At 35.0% G+C, this 18,991-nt stretch overlaps 2 protein-coding genes across 3 annotated transcripts; one reads left to right on the forward strand and one right to left on the reverse strand.

Annotated features, from left to right (window-relative positions):
• The first annotated feature begins 1,020 nt into the window (after window positions 1-1,020).
• Window positions 1,021-8,974, forward strand: cib3 (calcium and integrin binding family member 3). 2 transcript variants are annotated; one of them, XM_067363628.1, is made up of 6 exons: window positions 1,021-1,086; window positions 1,950-1,984; window positions 2,178-2,289; window positions 2,609-2,756; window positions 7,364-7,559; window positions 8,953-8,974. In XM_067363628.1, exons 1-6 carry the CDS (start codon window positions 1,036-1,038, stop codon window positions 8,972-8,974), a joined length of 564 nt encoding a protein of 187 aa, XP_067219729.1. In that variant the 5' UTR covers window positions 1,021-1,035. The 2 variants fall into 2 exon arrangements, with proteins under 2 accessions (XP_067219729.1, XP_067219728.1); XM_067363627.1 differs by lacking the exons at window positions 1,950-1,984; window positions 2,178-2,289 and having other exon boundaries at window positions 1,036-1,086.
• Window positions 8,975-9,759: 785 nt separating this feature from the next.
• rab8a (RAB8A, member RAS oncogene family) lies at window positions 9,760-18,265 on the reverse strand. Its single transcript, XM_067362763.1, has 8 exons — window positions 18,067-18,265; window positions 15,919-15,979; window positions 15,566-15,626; window positions 15,360-15,437; window positions 14,568-14,657; window positions 14,337-14,402; window positions 14,172-14,222; window positions 9,760-12,872 (listed from the first exon to the last, which is right to left on the reverse strand). The coding sequence occupies exons 1-8, from the start codon at window positions 18,188-18,190 to the stop codon at window positions 12,780-12,782; spliced, it is 624 nt and encodes a 207-aa protein (XP_067218864.1). The 5' UTR covers window positions 18,191-18,265; the 3' UTR covers window positions 9,760-12,779.
• Window positions 18,266-18,991: the final 726 nt, after the last annotated feature.

Raw genomic sequence — 18,991 nt, forward strand, 5'->3', positions numbered from 1 at the left:
CAGTCAACATTGAGAATAATAAGGGAAAAAGTCAATCACAAAATGTTCAGACACATTACAATGATGAGTATTTGGACAGAAAACAATCTTGTTCTAGAATTTTTTGTTGTTGTTGTTGTTGTTATATATTATACTTAAAGTGCTCTATTTTCGTGCACTAATTTCGTACTTAATATACTAAAAATGATTCTTTAGTACTTCTTAAGATCATCTTAAGAACATCTATGTACTCAACTGTGTACTCAACACCATGAAATATGAACTAAAATGTGCTTTTAATATACTATCTCTGTATTTAAAAAATATATTTAGATACTACTTATATTACATAGTGGACCCACAGTGTACTACAAGTGGTAGATAAAGTGGTAAATATATATTTTTAAATACAGAGATAGTATATTAAAAGCACATTTTAGTTCATATTTCATGGTGTCTCAAAATAGCACAGTTGAGTACACTCACTGACTTAGATGTTCTTAAGATTATATTAAGAAGTACTAAATTTTTAGTATATTAAGTACAAAATTAGTGCATGAAATTAGAGCACTTTAAGTAAATAGAAATGTAATATTAAACATCAAAATCATGATTTTGAGCTCAGTTTGTTCCTCAAATGGCTTTTAAATATCTTATTATCCACTCATTGTTTTGTTTGTGTCCAAATGTGCCCTTGAACTACCACACAATAATTCAGTAAATATGAAGATTGAATATTGTTGTCCATCACTTCTGCACATTTCCAGTGTTCCCAGCATGTGAATCGGTCAGTAATCTGACGCTCAGTTGAGATGTCAGCCCTGCTCTCCACTTGCACTCCCCTTGACCGACAGGACACATTCACGTCCAAGAAAGACCGCCATTCATGGCAGCTAAATGATGAAATACTGCCATTATAAAAGAACTAAAGGCCTCACAGCGGCGACACCTGATCTGCCGTGTCTCACAGCGGCCTTTTGTGCCAGTATTTCATATCTGAAATATCTGCTGGCATACGGCTGCAGACGACAGGGAGTTTGCCATGGCACTGCAAGGATGGGGAACAAACAGACCATCTTTACATCCCAGCAACTGGATGCATATCAGGTCAGTCACATGAGCCATTTGAGATCATTATTTTGGATATTACACTACCGTTCAAAACTCGGTAAGAATCTCTAAAGTTTTTGAAAAAAGTCTCTTCTGCTCACCAAGGCTGGATTTATTTGATAAAAACTGTAAAATATATTTACAATTTAAAATAAATGTTTTGTATGTGAATATTTATTAAAATATAATTTATTTCTGTGATCAAAGATGGATTTTCAGCATCATTACTCCAGTCTTCAGTGTCACATGATCCTTCAGAAATCATTCTAATATGATGATTTGCTGCTCAAGAAACATTTATGATTATTATCAATGTTGAAAACAGTTGTGCTGCATACTATTTTTGTGGAATCTGTGATAAAAAAAAAAAAAAAAAAAAAAATCAGGATTCTTTGATTAATAGAAAGTTCTAAAGAACAGCATTTATTTGAAATAGACATCTTTTGTAACATTATGCATGTCTTTACTGATGTTTAAGCATCCTTGCCAAACAAAAGCTTTAATTTATTAAAAATTATCCGCATCTTAAAAATGCAATTACATTTTAAAACTGTAAAAATGAATGCACTTTTGTGATATAGTCTGTAGCAAGTTTTAAAATTAAAATGGTCATGATAACAGGCCTACTTAAGATTGATATACAAATTGTTATGGTTAACAGCTATTTTCATGAATATGCATGAACGCTTTGCACCTCATTACCATTTTCCTCACACAATTATAAAAAGTTAGCATGAAAGTATATATATATATATATATATATATAGAGAGAGAGAGAGAGAGAGAGAGAGAGAGAGAGAATAATATTGATTAAAAATGTTGCTTTGTAAATCATAGAATATTTTTGCTTCATTTTGAAGGACTGCACTTATTTCACCAGAAAAGAAATTCTGAGGTGAGATACTCAGTTTTCTTATACTTGTTTATTTAATGTGACTGAAAAAGCCTCTATCTGCTCTAGTCACTAAATATGCTGCTAAACAGTATGAAGATGTCATATAGGCCTAGTTTCATATAACGTGTTGTTATAGACTTAAATAATAGAAGAAGAGTTCAAAAGAGTTATCAATGATGTTGCCTTTCCTCAGACTGTTTCATCGATACCGTGATTTAGCTCCACAGCTCGTGCCGCTGGACTACACCAACCAGCCGGAGGTGCGTCTGCCATACGAGCTGATTGGCAGCATGCCGGAGCTGAAGGTACAGCGCATCTGTGTTCCTCATCAATTATGAAACTCCTACTAATTGATCGCAGTCTTGGTGGGGTTAAGTGTTATCAGATCCTCTTAACTCAAGAGAACCGACAGCTTAACTCCGTTTAATCAAGTGTTTGTGAAATATTAGTTAGTGATGAGAAAAAAAATCCTGCAGCATTTGGTTGATCTTATGCAATATTTGCTAGACCGCTTTTACTGGGGCATGAAAAGTAAGCACTGTCACAGGGATGTAAGCAAAACATGAATAGGCCCTAGTTACTGCTCTGCATACTTTTAAGGATAAAATGTCATCTTTTATTTAGGATAACCCATTCAGGCAGAGGATCGCCGAGGTCTTCTCAGAGGATGGAGAAGGAAACATGACTTTGGACGACTTTCTGGACATGTTTTCAGTGCTCAGTGAAATGGCCCCACGGGACCTGAAGGCGTATTACGCTTTTAAGATCTACGGTCAGTCTTAAGGTGTGGTCACAAAATTTCACGGGCAAAAATGGTCCATAATCTATTGTCAATAGAGTGGTGCAGGTATGATGCCATTTTTGCATCACACTGGTTCTCTCGACACAAACCCAATAGGATTTTTCCATAGGCTTGTGAAAAACAAGCTCTGTGATCAACAAAAGTTTACTTAAACAAGATAATTTTCACAGATGAACACAATGTTTATAAATTTTGAAGCCTAAATGCAGTTTCCAGAAGTAAAAAGCTAAAGGGAGGCTATAAACGAACTACACCACGGTCCCATGAGTTCAACGGCACCATCACTAATCTTCCAACAACTCTTTCAGATTTTATATAAAAACATTTTCCCAGAGTATCTGAGTTAGACTATAGTTTCTAAGTGCACAAGAGAATTTATATGTTTGGCGTGATGACGTTTAACGACAGCCTCTGTAGTCCCATTTAGCCACTTTTTGAAGACATGTAACAGCTTAAAAAAATCATGAGTGAGGTAATACTGATGTATTTTATGTCATAGAATAAAACATGAAAGTGTCTTGAGCTTGTGTTCACCACAGACCTTATTTCAGCCATTTAACCAAAATCCCATTCAAAAAACCCTTTGGCACGATGTGCGAACTTGTTTCTGCATTTTGGCCTACAAAGTGATGTAATACCTGCACTAATCTATAGCGTAGCATATTAATCGCAGCTCACAAGTTTTTCTTCCTCAGGCGAAACTTCAGAACGTGTGGATTCTTATCGAGATTACTAAATTTTACCATGCAACAAATAATAATTTTTTCATTTATATGCAGAACTAGCAACCCTTTATAGGGTTAGTTAAAACTATTTTTAATTATGCTAAACCACTCGTTCAACCATTAATTAAAACTATTAGAAGGATGCTTAGGATTTAATTGAATAATGGTGTTCTGACTGATGTTCTGTTTGAAAGAACCAGTATTAAGTATTATTTATATGCTATTATAGTTTTTATTAATTTATGTTTGTTTCATATTTTCAGTTTTCATTTTAAATTTAGTTTTATTTTAGTCATTTTGTTACGGAAGAGGATTAGGGCCAAGCAATAATAAAAAAATAAAATAAAACCAATAAAACCAATAAAACCAAGATTAAAGTTGTTAAATTTCGAGAAAAAAGTCGAAATAAAATGTTGAGAATAAACTCGTTAAATTACAAGAAAAAAGTCTAGATAAAATGTTGAGAATAAAGTCATTAAATTACAAGAAAAAAGTCGTTAGATTATGAGAACAAATTAGTTAAATTATGAGGAAAAAGTCATTAAATTTCGAGAAAAAAGCTGTTATATTATGAGAACATTTTTTCTCGCAATTTAACACGTTTTTTCTCGTAATTTAACGAGTTTATTCTCAACATTTTATCTCGACTTTTTTCTTGAAATTTAACGAGTTTTTTCTCAACATTTTAACGACTTTTTTCTCGTAATTTAACAAGTTTATTCTCAACATTTTATTTCGACTTTTTTCTCCAAATTTAATGATTTTTTTCTCAAAATTGAACAACTTTAATCTTGAGATTGTTTTATTTTTTTATTATTGCTTGGCCCTAATCCTCTTCCGTATTTTGTTATGTGCTTTTTTACTATTTTTGTAAACATTACTATTTAGGTTTAGTTTATTTTTATTTCAGTTTTAGTATTTAGTTTTGTTTTTTTTTTTTAATTTTAGCTTTTATTTATTTCCAGTTAGTCATTTCCATGCTTCAACTTTAACAAAAAACACATTAGAAATGTTGCCTTTGCAACTAAATGAAATAAGTTTAAGTTTTTAAAAGGGCTTTATGTAGAATTCAGAAAACCTTGTTATTAGCGACACCAGTGGCCGTTAAGTGAACTGCAACCAGCGACTTGCTATCTGCTCACACTCATGCCCACATAATGCACAAGAGACTGAACGTGATTCATCAAGGGCCCAATATACTCAAAGTTTTTTTTCATTCTTTGCTTAGAAGTAAAAATAAGTTGGAAATACCTTTGCAGTGATATACGAACATCCAGACGCCATCCACACTGCTGAGAGTGACGTTTAGATGAATATTTAGCTAAATATATGCTGTGAGCTTTCCTCTCAATAACAAAGTAAACACACAACAAAAATGACAGCGGTGAGAAAACAGCAGTTAAGAAAGCATCTGATCATAACGACCTGGATATGTTTGCACCAGCTCTGCAATTCACCAGCATCATGTTGAAAGATGAGGTAAATAAAATTACAATAGTTTGGAAATAAAGTATGCTATACTTGAGACTGTAGACTGTATAGATCCAACTATGTGAGACTAAAGTTTGAATTCATCCCTTCTCTTTGCATGACACATTAACATTACAGTACAAAATGGCTCTTTCAGCATTTTCCCGAACATTGTAAGCATTTGTTTCATGTGTCATAGAACAGAATAGAGGTAGCGCTCGCGTAAACGTCACATCCTTTTGATTTTCCTGGTAAAAAAGTCCTTAACATAAAAATCAGTTTATCATAGACAAAATAGGAAGTTGGGGAAGGCTTTTGTTTTTTAATTTTCACACACTGGCAATAAATACATGAAGCAAAGCAAATAATAGATGAACATTTGTACAAATTTTTTTTTAATAGTCTGAGTTAACAATAATAACCCGTGTGTTCTGGCATTGTATATGAAACCATTTGATACGATGACTTGACCTCAATCTTCTGTTCCTATTCATGTAGAGATGAACCCGCACAACCTTAACTGACACATGAATATCAATAATTCAGACGTTCATTAAAGAAGAAACTACCTCTGTTCATATCTGTTCATGCTACTGTCTAATTAAAAGATCTCAGAGAACCTGATCTGCTGCTGTCATCAGAAAAGACTCTGTTCTCATGCAACATTAACACGGGGTAAATGATAACGCTCTCAAACGATAGAGATCAATGATTTACACACGAGAGTATATGTTGTATATATGTGTTCCAAGTGACATATCAGTAGGTTTTCAATACAATAAACAAACAATTCAGATTTTAGTTTTTCTAAGAAAGTGTTTAATTAATCCATGTCTTTTTAGATAACTGGTATCAATCTCAGACAAAATAATTTGCCAGGTCTACTTAAGTAAATGGAAACCCTTGCTTAATAATGTGTTGTACCACATTATTAAGCAAGTCACAGTTCTCATGCAATATGGGGAGGAAGATCTTTCTGAAGATGAAAAGCATGAAATGTTGTGCAATGTTGTGCAAAAGGCATGAAAACAACTAATATTGTGTGAAAACTGAATGGAGATTATCGAATTATCATAAGATTTCTGAGTGATTTAGAGCACAGCAGAACTCGGTCAGATAAAGGCTTATTAAGGAAAGTTCCTGTCAAACAAGTTAATTGCATTAAAAGGGCAGCTATAAAAAAAAAACAAATATTGAGCAGCAAACAGGTATTTGAAGCTGCTGGTGTCTCTGGAGTCTCAAGAAGCTCTTCATGCAGGCTGGCAGTTGTGTGTAAAGATGCATTTTAGACATCTAAAGGTGTAGAAATACATTTTCAAACAGTTTTATTGCTGTGGTGTTTTTTTGCAGCATGGGATAGTGCATAGTGCATTATTCTCATTTTTATACCATAGCTGAAAATGGCCAGTTATGAACTCCACATATCTTGGAAAAGTCATTTAAATACCCTCCATCTCACTTCCCAATAATCCAGCACAAATCACCAGCTCCTTGCTGACGTCACAGTCTTGTTGGAACGTGGTGGCCATTCACCAACCATCCAGAAATCCATCCATTTAGATCATCCATTAAACTACAGTAAATAAAACTATTTAAAAATGAGTCTTCATATTTCTACACCCACTGTAAATGTTTCTCGGCTGCATGGAGAGCTTCTTGAGACTCCAGAGACACCAGCAGCTTCAGATACCTGATTGCTGCTCAACACTGGCTTTTTATAGCTGCCCTTTTAATACATACAGGAACTTTCCTTAATAAGCCTTTATCTGATCGAGTTCTGCTGTGCTCTAAATCACTCAGAAATCTTATGATAATTCGATAATCTCCATTCAGTTTTCACACAATATTAGTTGTTTTCATGCCTTTTGCACAACATTGCACCATTTCATGCTTTTCATCTTCAGAAAGATCTTTCTTCCTCTACATATTTCATGAGAACTGTGACTTGCTTAATGATGTGGAACAACCTCTAAGTAGGGTTTCCATAGATCTGGCAAATTATTTTGTCTGAGATTGATACCAGTTATCTAAAAACACATGGAGAAATAAACACTTTATTAGAAAAACTAAAATCTGAATGTTTATTGTATTGAAAACCTACTGATATGTCACTTGCATAATAATTTGGAATACATTATATATACATCTTTGTGTCTGTGAAAGGTGCTTACTATTAGTATTAAGTATTTCATTACGTATTTTAAGCTATTGACTAAATTTAAAAGCAATTTGAAAAGTTGCATTAAAATGTTTTATTTTATTTGTAACTTGAACATAAAAAAAAAGTAGTATTCATATCAAATTCATATCAAGTTCATATTTATTTGCTGATTTTAATAGTGATATATTTAAATCTCAACCTTGTTTTGTTTTTCCCTCTAGATTTCAACAACGATGATTTCATCTGTAAATCAGATCTGGAGAAAACCTTAAATAAACTGACCCGAAACGAGCTGACGGAGGATGAGGTGAGGATGGTGTGTGAGAAAGTGATTGATGAAGCTGATCTGGACAATGATGGTCGATTATCTCTAGAGGATTTCCAGCACATGATTGTGAGAGCGCCAGATTTCCTCAGGTAACAGCTACAAGCTTTTCTTTTCACAAACAGTTTTAGATATGTTTTAGTGGTTTTCACAAACTTTTAAATTTTAAATTGAAATACGACTTAAGCTCTGTTAACAGCATCTGTGGTATGAATATGTTGACAGTCTATGGGTCAGTGACTCACCGTTTCTAAGGATAATAATCATAATAATTAAACTTGACGTGTGTTATCATGAAACTGGTGTGACACTATTCCTTAACCAGATCTGTCTGTGCAAAGTTATGTCTTTAATGACCAGGTAAACTCAGGCAACTTTCACATGACCTGCACTTTTTCATTAATATTTTAATTTTCAGGGATTTTTTTTTCCTTTTACACTTTTATGATATATACAGTAGTGGCCAAAAGTGATGAAAACTGACATCGTCGCACTTTATTTAAATACTATTGATGAAATATTTTATAAGCATAATGCGTAGTTGTGCATAATATATCTATATACTGACCACATCCAACAAGAACTAATTTTGAATTCGACATTTTTGCCCCAAGCTGCTGTTAAAGGGGTGGTTGATTATGATTTCACTTTTTTAACTTTATTTTATTTTTTTATGCTGTTTGAGCATAAACAACATCTGCAAAGTTACGACGCTCAAAGTTCAATGCAAAGAAAGATATTTTCTTTTACAGAAATCACTACAACAAACGGCTGGTAGGGACTACGAGCTTATTTCTGGGTTGGTGACATCACTAACTGTAAAATTTACATAAACCCCGCCCCCGAGAACACGAAACAAAGGGGGCGGGGCCATGTTAGGCTGCTTTAGAGGAGAGGAAGAGTTGTTGTAGTCGAGTGTTGTTGTTGCCATCATTTTACGCCGGACTGATTCACAAACGAGGGTCAATTCAACACAAAAGATGAACATGACGGCACATATTAGTGGATGAGTTGAATCAACTCAACAGCAACTACATAAATTTATCCACCAACATTCAGACACGTGCAGTTTCATTATAAAAGTTGTAACTTCTTCCTGAGTCTCTCCATCAGTGTCGACTCCGGTTTGAACAATGTAAGGATGAACACTTTCCTCATTTTGGCTGCGTGAGATTCTCCAGCTTTGTTGTTGTTGAGCTGTTAAAGCTCCGCCCTCTTCTGGAAAGGGGGCGGGGAGCAGCAGCTCATTTGCATTTAAAGGGACACACACAAAAACGGTGTGTTTTTGCTCACACCCAAATAGGGGCAAATTTGACAAGCTATAATAAATGATCTGTGGGGGATTTTGAGCTGAAACTTCACAGACACATTCTGGAGACACCAGAGACTTAGAGGAATAATAGGTCACCTTTAACAGATTGTATACAGAGGCTTTTGATAGAGCTTGCTGCTAATAAGAAAATGTCTTATTTTTCTTGCTTCCAGCACCTTTCACATCAGGATCTGAAGATCATCTGGACACTGACCAACAGGACATTTACTTCCAAAAGACAATGCAAAAACTTTCTCTGCAGATTCAGAAGTCAGGGACAGATGGTGTCACGCAGAAATAAAGAAGACACCTGTACTAATACAAGAAGAACATTAATGTTCAAAATATACACTTCAATAAAATATACAAATTCTTATCTTGAACATAAAAAAACAAGCCAATAATGTGCCTGAAAACGTATTATACAGCTTCAGATACTACAACAAATCAACACCTGAAAATAATTCATCTATCAGCATTAAACACACAGAAACCAGACTCTTAAAAGAATCTTGTTTTAATAAATCAAAAGTACAGATATCTACAAAAACTGTAGATCCATTTTTCAATGTTTTAGAAAGTACAGTACAATTTAAGTAGATCTCTTTTTAGAGTTATTTACAATTGTTTCTTTTCTTTTTTTTTACCAAAATGTAATTTACCAATCTCCCCAGTTACCTCACAATTGACAAATGAAAACATGGTCATATAAAAGAATCTGTAAATGATATGGATGACAGTCATTTCAAACCAAGAAGTACAAGAAAGACAAACTAAACAGCGAAAACGGAGATCGACAGATGTACGCGTCACTGCTCAATAAACTGCAAAGCGTTTAAGACAGAAAGCGGTACCTGTTTGCTAATGTTCTTTTCCACTTGGTTTGTTTGCAAATCAAATAAACATGTTTTGCCAGCTGTTTGTTATAGTTATTTTTGCACTTAATTCTATAATTTTTAAACACCCAAAGGCCAGATTAAATTGCGTCTAAGGTTCATTATTACAGCCAAACATGTTTTAAACACTCAACTGTCCTCTAAAGCTCAGAGTAGACAGATACGCGGCCAACCGCTGGTAGACGCTTCAATGTACAGAACATCTATAGAAAAAAATATACATACACAGACAAAACATACAGGAGGTCACCTTCATGATGCATAGATCCAAAATGAAAGATCAAGTATTAGTTATTAAGACAAACGGCAAGTATTATTGGACAGGAAGAGAAGGGAGTTGCTATGGGTACAGATGAAGATGAGCTGACCCCTGTTACACAACTCCTAACATGAAAGAATATCACAAATATGAGCCCCAAACATCGTCTCCTCAAGGTGGAAAGAGAACAAGGTGCAAACAGGAAGTCATTTCAAGTTGGTCAACATTTAAGCTTGGAAAAAGAAAAGTGAATGTGCCTTATTGCAGCAAGAAGAGAATTTCATACACCTCTGCCTCGCAGGAAAAACAGACAAACAGTGTGCTTCCCTAATCTCTTTAAAACACTTCCAGGTCACATTACACCCCAAATCCAATGGAAAATATATATATATATTGCATAAAAAACATTTGAGACATTTTCATGACAATTAACTTCGCAAATTCTCATTATTTCAATGCATCCATATTTTACTCCATGACAAAGATGGTACCATGATATGTAAATAGTATATATTTGCATTGCATTAATGAGAACTGAATTAAAATGTGCTAACAAAATGCTAAATAAACTGGTTTTGGGGTGAAATTTGATCTGAACCTGTTCTTGTCAGGTTTTGAGAGATTGACTCCTGGATTCTCATCGATGGAGAGTTTGTTCTTTCACTCGAAGCGAACGGGCGTTAAAGATTGCTGGTGTACATTAACCAACCGTCATGTTTCATTTCACAATACGACTACAAAACATACATTTGAGTATACTGCAGTACAAAGGCAAAACTGCACAATTTGTCCAAACAAAACGGGTCTCGTGACAGACAGGTTTGACTAAACTACACTCTAAAAATGTTGGGTTAAATTCAAACTCAGCAACCCAGTGGTTGGGTTAAATGTTTACCCAACCTGTGGGGTAGTTTTATTTAACACAACTATTGTTTAAAAATTACTGTATTGCTTGCTTTAAATTAACCCAAAATGTGTCGGAAATTAACATTAATTAATGTTTAATAAGTTTAAGTAAGTTTAATGAATAATAATTAAACAAACATTTATTGAATTGCTTATTAATAAATGTTCACCTTTTGATTATTATTGTTGCCTCTAGTAATTATGTGTCTGATTTATAATTTCCAACCTATTTTGGGTTCATTTTAAGCCAGACAGTCAGTCATTTTTAAACAAAAGTAGGGTTAAATAAAACTGCCCGACATGTTCAAATTGGGTCAAAACAACCCAATCACTGAGTTTATCAATTTTCAACCCGGCATTTTTTAGAGTACAAGATCAAATTGAGAGAAATCAGTGTGAAAACTCATATCAAACCACTACAGAAACAAGTGCAACTACTGAAATTTGTCTTTGAAGGGCTGTACAACTCGAGCATTGCATTTCTTGCATTAATTATAAGCATGTGCTTATGACAACACACTATTCTGAAATCAGGAATGGTGGATTACGGTATTCTGGGTAGTTAAGCCTAGTCATGTGAACTAAATCCATTTTGTTTTTGCACTGTGCCACCCAAACTATTCATAACACTCCAGACATATGAACAAATGAACAACTGATTCAAACTGCATCAATAGAAGCCAATGCATAAAACTAGCTTTGGCTTACTATCAGGGAAAGACTGGTGTAGAAATAGTCCTTGCAAAGAACGTTTGGGTTGAAACTGAAAACGCCTTACTCTTAAAACTAACATGAATTCGGCAGGTCATACTCCATGTAACCATGTTAAAACGCCTGCCTTTATGATGCAAAACTATCACTTGGCACAAACTACACACAACACAAACGATACTGATAAAGTGCATGGACGTCTGTACGGGAGGTGCTTTCTCAAGTATAGCTCTGCTTTTCAGGTCACACAGTCACCCTTTCTCATTGCTTTTGGTTACGCATAATTAATACTACAAACTCAGGAATTCCTCATCCTTTCAAGGGCTATGAGTCAGTTTCATTCGAGTATACTGTAGTAGATTCAATTCAAGTGTTGCACTTTCATGATGGGATGTTTTCAGGTCAAAATAAATCCAGACCTGAGTTTTGGATTTATGCAAAGGATTATTAAAAAGAAAGCTAGCGCTACTGCATAAAAGGCTGAACTATTTGGAAATAGCTTCATGTGCATGTTAAAAAAAAGGGAGGTTAGATTTAACGAGGAAGTAAACACGTCTTGATGAATAAAAAGCAGGATCTTCATTTGTTTAATATGAAAATATCATTAGCCATGTCTGTGAAACCTTGAATGCACCAATTGTGTGAATGATCAGTGTGAAAAAAAAAAAACTGGGAACAAAAAAAAAAAAATTTAAGCATCTAAGAGGTGGGTTATAATATTCCTCTACTTACAATAAGGTCATGTGATTGTCGAAGAATGCGCCGGAAATAAAATGGAATGATAAAGATCGCCCCACGGAACTCTCAAATTGGCTCAATGTAAGATCACGCTCTGCGGCCGGACCCAGAATCACAATCACAAGTACTTCCAGGTCGCCATGAAGGAATGGATCGATTTTGGCAGTTGTGCGCTCAAAACGAGCAATGGAAACAAAGATGGAGGTACGGGATCTTCTTTAGGTGCGCGTTTACGGCGACGCATCAGTAACCGGCTCTTCGCCTTGACTTGTAGAACCAATGCTTTCTTTCGCCAGGGAAGGGTCATAAGCGGCATCGCTAATCTGTCAATGGAAGAAGATGAGAGGAGCCAGGAACTCCGACTGTCCTAGGGCTGGAAGTAGAGCGTGACAGAGAAGGAGAGAAGAGAGGAAGGAGGAGGAGTGCTAAGAAGGAGAGCATAGTCCAGTCGTGTCCAGCCCATTGGCGGCGGACAGTAAGGCCTTGGTCTTCACAGTAGCACACAACGAAAGAAGCTGCTCTTTTTCTGCTGTTCAGGGGTAATTTTCACTCCGTGGTTGCTGCCCTGAGGATTGTTACCCTCCTGTGTGAGCAAAGACAAAATAAACCTCATTTCAGTACTACAACTCAAGCTAGCCAGAGATACTGAAGGATTCATTCATCCAAAAAGGAAAATCGTCTTTATTATGTACCTATTATTTATCAATTATAATGTATTATGTAGTTTTTTTTAAAACTGTAAGAAGTATCTTAGGCTCACCTTTCACTTCAGCATTAAAGGAATAGTTCACTTTTAAATAAACTTTTCCTGAATTTACTCACCCTCATGTCATCCAAGATGTCCATGTCTTTCTTTCTTCAGTCGAAAAGAAATTTAAGTTTTTGATGAAAACATTCCAGGATTTTTCTCCTTATAGTGGACTTCAATGGGCACCAAATGATTGAAGGTCAAAATTAGTTTCAGTGCAGCTTCAAATTGTTCTACATGATCCCAGATGAGAAATAAGGGTATTATCTAGAAAAACCATCGCTCATTTTCTGGAAAAAATGTAAAGTTTTAACCTTAAATGCTCATCTTGAACTAGCTCTCTTCTTCTTCTCTATTAGAATTCCAACAGTGTAGACGCTGCTAAGCGTATTACTGCCCTCCTCAGGTCAAAGTTTGAACCAATTTTTATATGCAATATGCTAGTTCAATAGTATATAACAATTAGTTCAAACTTTGACCTGTGGAGGGCAGTAATACGCTTAGCAGTGTCTACACTGCTGGAATTCAAATAGAGAAGAAGAAGAAGAAGAGAGCTAGTTCAAGATGAGCATTTAAGGTTAAAACTTATAGAATTTTCAATTTTTTTCAGAAAATGAGCGATGGTTTCACTAGATAAGACCCTTATTTCTCATCTGGGATCATGTAGAACAATTTGAAGCTGCAGTGAAACTAATTTTGACCTTCAATCGTTTGGTGCCCATTCAAGTCCACTATAAGGAGAAAAATCCTGGAATGTTTTCATCAAAAACCTTAATTTCTTTTTGACTGAAGAAAGAAAGACATGGACATCTTGGATGACATGGGGGTGAGTAAATTATCAGGAAAAGTTTATTTAAAAGTGAACTAATCCTTTAATAAAGAGACATCCACTCGTGCATTGTGTGTTTGTGCATTTTGGGGGCGGAGCAATAAAGGGAGGGGCGTGTTTGTTTGGGTTGATTTCAGTTATCAACAGTGTGATTCTCAGAAATCACTTATTTACTTTACTTTAATAAACGCTATAGAACTATTGTTCATTCTAACTAATGAAACCTTCTTGTAAAGTGTAACCCATTTATGAATCTAAATTCATTTTTAAACATAAACCTAAATCACAGAAAGGGAGAATCTTACCAATTTCGTGTCCATCTTTGATTTTATGTCTCTGGCGAGCGTTAAGAATGCCTGTGAGTAGAGCGGAAAACATTACGTCTGGATTAGACCTTTAAACGCTTAGATATGATCAGATATGATAAGGAAATGAAATGAGGATTCATCATAAAAGCCATTTGCACTTACGTTCTCAACATTGATATTAGCCTTCGCACTCGTCTCCATGAACTTGATGCTGTACTCTAACGCCAGCTAAACAGGTACAAGCAGACTTGATTCAAAATACTAGTATGATTCAGCTGGATGATGCAGGATGATCATTAACTAAATGATTATTGTTGAAGAAGGTGTTTATACACTGAAAGTTAAATAATATTATACAATGGCTAAAGATAAGAAGTGTTATGCTCTGCTCACCTTCTCGCCTCGGTCTTTGGACACCTGCCTCTTCTCATTAATGTCACATTTGTTCCCCAAAATCATTTTTTCTACATCTGCTGATGCATGCTGGGTTGAACACATACAAGAAAATGGACTTGCTGTTAAATATTCAAACAGTACTGTTAAGGATGTGCAATGCTACATATTTTCAAAAATTGAATGACTAGTAATTAGGCTACCGGTAGTTTAGTGTCAGACAACAATAAGCATTAACATGACGTGCCTTTGTTTTCAAAAACTATTTTAACTGGAAATGTCATATTAAAAGCACAACGTTCACAGCGCAAGATGGTAGAGAGAAAAAAAAAATCCAATTAAGTTCAAGGACCAAAGATGCCTACTTTAATATGTATTTTATATTTAACAAATAAATAGGTGAAATATTGACATTTTCATTAATGAAACTGGCAGACACATTTGATCCAAAGCAAAAGCATTTAAACTATATATTTTATCAGTTCATGCATTCTCATGGGAATTGACCCTTCGCTGGGAGTTTGATTGACAAGCGATCTAACCAATCATAACACCGAATCCTCCATTTTACCTGACAAAGTAGTCAGGAGTTAGAAGATTAACCTTGGTGGACTTGAAAGCGCCATGTCTTGCTGGACCAAGCAACAGTAACTAAGGGGGGCGGGTCTTTGCGAAGGGTCAATTGAACCAATGGCTTTACTGTTTGAGCCATTTATGTAAATATAAAGACCTGCAGATTATGAATATTGGTATATTGTTAAAGGCAGATAAATCAGGCACAGAGACACTCACCTCTTCTATGTTTCGGATCCAGTTTTTGATGTTGTCAAATGATTTCTCATTGGTAATATCATAAACCAGCATGATACCCTGAGATCAGAGCACAAGGCAAATTACAACTGCGCAAAACATTGCAATTATAAAGATGACTGCAAATGAGCAGTAGTATTATTATAGCTGAAACTCCTGAAGCTTATCATACAGCCATATCATCTTACCATTGCTCCTCTGTAATATGCTGTCGTGATAGTTCGGAATCGTTCTTGTCCTGCCGTGTCCCTGTAAATATCAAACAATAAGTGTTGTAACTGTGGCCCTGCTGAAATGCGGTTTGCAGGTCTGGTAAAGTGGAAGATGACCTCCTGCATCCTTACCAGGACAATGACAAAAGACAAACCACTAACATGTGCTGCAATGTAAAGGAGAAATGAACCTGGTCTTGGTTTCACTAGACAAACAGAAGCTCCTTTAGAGACTCTCTTATATACTTCCAAATATGAAGTCAATCATGGCAGCAATCTGCTAATGTTCAACTAGTGTTGACTAGAAGGAAAGACGACTAGAAACTCACCATATCTGTAACTTTATCTTCTTGCCATCTAGTTCTATTGTCCTGATCTTGAAATCGATACCTGGAAGAGAAAATACGTAACAGCACAACTGTCATCATCAGCTGAAAAACAAACCAACACAGCTTCCCTTTCTTTATTTTTAGGTGTTAAAAGCAATGCACATAACTGATGTCCATAGGATGCATATGTTCATATAAACATTTGTTGAATGACAAAGCCAAGCAAGCAATCAGCATTTCATACTACAAAAACAAATAAATAAATAAAAACATATGCATGACTGCTGAAGATCCGTTAAAAATTATTGATTATTGATCTGAAATACTCTTGAAAAGGGTAGAAAACCTCCTGGAGGTTTTCAAACTGGGTTCTGGGGAGAGTGCTAAAAAAGGTCAGTTTAAAGAAATGTTTAAAATAAATAAATTAAAGGGTTAGTTCACCCAAAAATTAAATTCTGTCATGTATTACTTACCCTCATGCCGTTCCAGACCCGTAAGACCCTTGTTAATCTTAGGAATGCAAATTAAGATATTTTTGTTGAAATCTGATGGCTCAGTGAGGCCTGCATAGGGAGCAATGACATTTCCTCTCTCAAGATCCATTAATTTACTAAAAACATATTTAAATCGGTTCATGTGAGTACAATGGATCAATATTAATATTATAAAGCCACAAGAATATTTTTGGTGCGCCAAAAAAACCCAAAATAACGACTTATTTAGTGATGGCCGATTTTCAAAACACTGCTTCAGGAAGATTCGGAGCGTTATGAATCAGCGTATCGAATCAGCTGTTTGGAGCGCCAAAGTCACGTGATTTCAGCAGTTTGGCGGTTTGACGCGTGATCCAAATCATGATTCGACACGCTCCGAAGCTTCCTGAAGCAGTGTTTTGAAATCGGCCATCACTATACAAGTTGTTATTTAGTTTTTTTGCCGCACCAAAAATATTCTCGTGGCTTTATAATATTAATATCGAACCACTGTACTCACATGAACTGATTTAAATATGTTTTTAGTACATTAAAGGATCTTGAGAGAGGAAATGTCATTGCTGGTTATGCAGGCCTCACTGAGCCATCGGATTTCAACTAAAATATCTTAATTTGTGTTCCGAAGATCAACGAAGGTCTTACGGGTGTGGAGCAGCATGAGGGTGAGTAATTAATGACAGAATTTCCATTTTTGGGTGAACTAACCCTTTAATGTTTTTGATTTTAAATCAATAAATTAAATAAAAATGATTTATATAAATAATTAATTAAAAAAAAAAAACAGAACGGTACAAAGAAATGATAAAGAAACGTAATATATTTTTTTTACACGTTTATGATATTTTTTGTAGTATAAGGTCTTTCTTTATACCTAAACTATTTAACTAATCTTAACAGAGTAAAAAATTAAGAAAATGTCCCATTTACATCATTACACTCAAACAAGGTGTAATATAGAAGCCTTGGTTTTTCTGACATATTATAATAATAACGTCACATTGTTGAACAAGTAGATGTCAATAGCACTGTTTTGATAATATCACACTATAAAGTAGCTTTATTACCATGGTAAAAGTATGGTAATCATTCAGCATCATGGTTTCTATATACATCACAGTCTGATATTAGTATAGTTGTACCATGGTACTGCCAAAGTTACAGTAAAGTTTTCTGAATCACTATTTAACTGAATGTAGACAAGAATATTATAATTAACTTATATATGTGAAATCTTAAACGTCTTTATAGTTGGTGTGAATGAAACAGATGACAACTGGCTAAAGTGTTTCAAACCATATATTTTTTTTTTTAAATTGGACATTATACATTTTATATAAAGCTTTCACCTATTTTATATTTAAAAGTTTCCAAAATAAGAGTGAAAGTCTATAATTTCACGTCTGAGTCATTCTGTCAGAGCAGCTAACGTTAGATGCTAACCAAAAAAGCAGCAGAAAGATTCAGTAAATACACACTACATCACCACCACACAAAATAATTAATCACAAAACACCAGCAAACCTGTCAAAGTTTAGAAAAGAAACAAAACACAAACTCCAGAAGAGCTAACACACAGTTTCTAGTCCATTAGCTTAGCCGCTAGCACAGCCTGACGTTTCATAAACAATCCGATATAAATATAAGACATAAATACCTATCGTCGAAATAAACGTCGAGTTAAAGGCATCCTCCGAGAACCTGAACAGCACACAGGTCTTCCCGACACCGGAATCCCCGATTAACAGCAGTTTAAACAAATAATCGTAGGTCTTCGCCATACTGAATGTATTGCGGAAATCCCGCCCGGTACTTTAGCAGACAGCGCAGAATCCGCAATCCAGCGAGGAACTGACCAATCACACTACAGCGAAGGCCTCTCATATAAATATTAATGAGGTCAACCTGACGTACTTCAGAACGTTCCTTGAGCGTGCTGGCACGTATCTTCATTAATATTCATAAGATATGCCTTCGTCATAGTAGTATTCGTTCATTCGCCCAGTCCAAGCGGCCACGTCAAACGTCAGAGTACACAGTTAATATTTATAAGATAAGGCTTGTTGTACTTCCTGAACTAATTCAAGCCCTCATACCTTTACAGCAATTACTTGCATAAAGTCTGTGCCTCAAGGCCATTACTAATTAGTGTGTGTGGCCGGTCAAATTCCTTTATAAGACTTGGCTTCAGGCCTGGGTATTAATTTTCATTATAATCTCTCTCCCCCCATTATATATTACTGCAAAAAATAATAGAGACTTCATATTAAATATGTTTTACATTGCAATAAAGAGAATTTGAGGGTAAATTTGTTTAATTGTCATGAAAATAATGTAAAAGTGCTATTGATCCTAAACAGGCTTCATTTTCCTTTGCAAAATATTTATTGAAATAATTAAATGTACTGTGCAAAGTAGTGTGCAAATAAGTAAACATTTATTTAGTTTAACATAGGTATAAAAAAAACATCAAATCACAGTGAAAATAAAGGGTACAAAATGATCCCAGCTATTAAAGACTTCTTTTTGCCAAATATCTGTATGTTCCAATACATAATGCCTAAATTACAAATGTATTCATG

The sequence above is a fragment of the Chanodichthys erythropterus genome, chromosome 16 (assembly GCF_024489055.1).
Source record: "Chanodichthys erythropterus isolate Z2021 chromosome 16, ASM2448905v1, whole genome shotgun sequence".
NCBI lineage: Eukaryota > Metazoa > Chordata > Actinopteri > Cypriniformes > Xenocyprididae > Chanodichthys > Chanodichthys erythropterus.

Excerpts from the sequence above, each read along its gene's own strand:
- rab8a (XM_067362763.1), bottom strand. The coding sequence starts at position 18,190 with ATGGCGAAGACCTACGATTATTTGTTTAAACTGCTGTTAATCGGGGAT. Across the intron at positions 15,627-15,918 it reads AAGATAAAGTTACAGATATG|GGACACGGCAGGACAAGAAC; the intron begins GTGAGTTTCTAG and ends TGATATTTACAG. Across the intron at positions 15,438-15,565 it reads CATATTACAGAGGAGCAATG|GGTATCATGCTGGTTTATGA; the intron begins GTAAGATGATAT and ends CTCTGATCTCAG.
- cib3 (XM_067363628.1), top strand. The coding sequence starts at position 1,036 with ATGGGGAACAAACAGACCATCTTTACATCCCAGCAACTGGATGCATAT. Across the intron at positions 2,290-2,608 it reads GCAGCATGCCGGAGCTGAAG|GATAACCCATTCAGGCAGAG; the intron begins GTACAGCGCATC and ends TCTTTTATTTAG. Across the intron at positions 2,757-7,363 it reads TTACGCTTTTAAGATCTACG|ATTTCAACAACGATGATTTC; the intron begins GTCAGTCTTAAG and ends TTTTCCCTCTAG.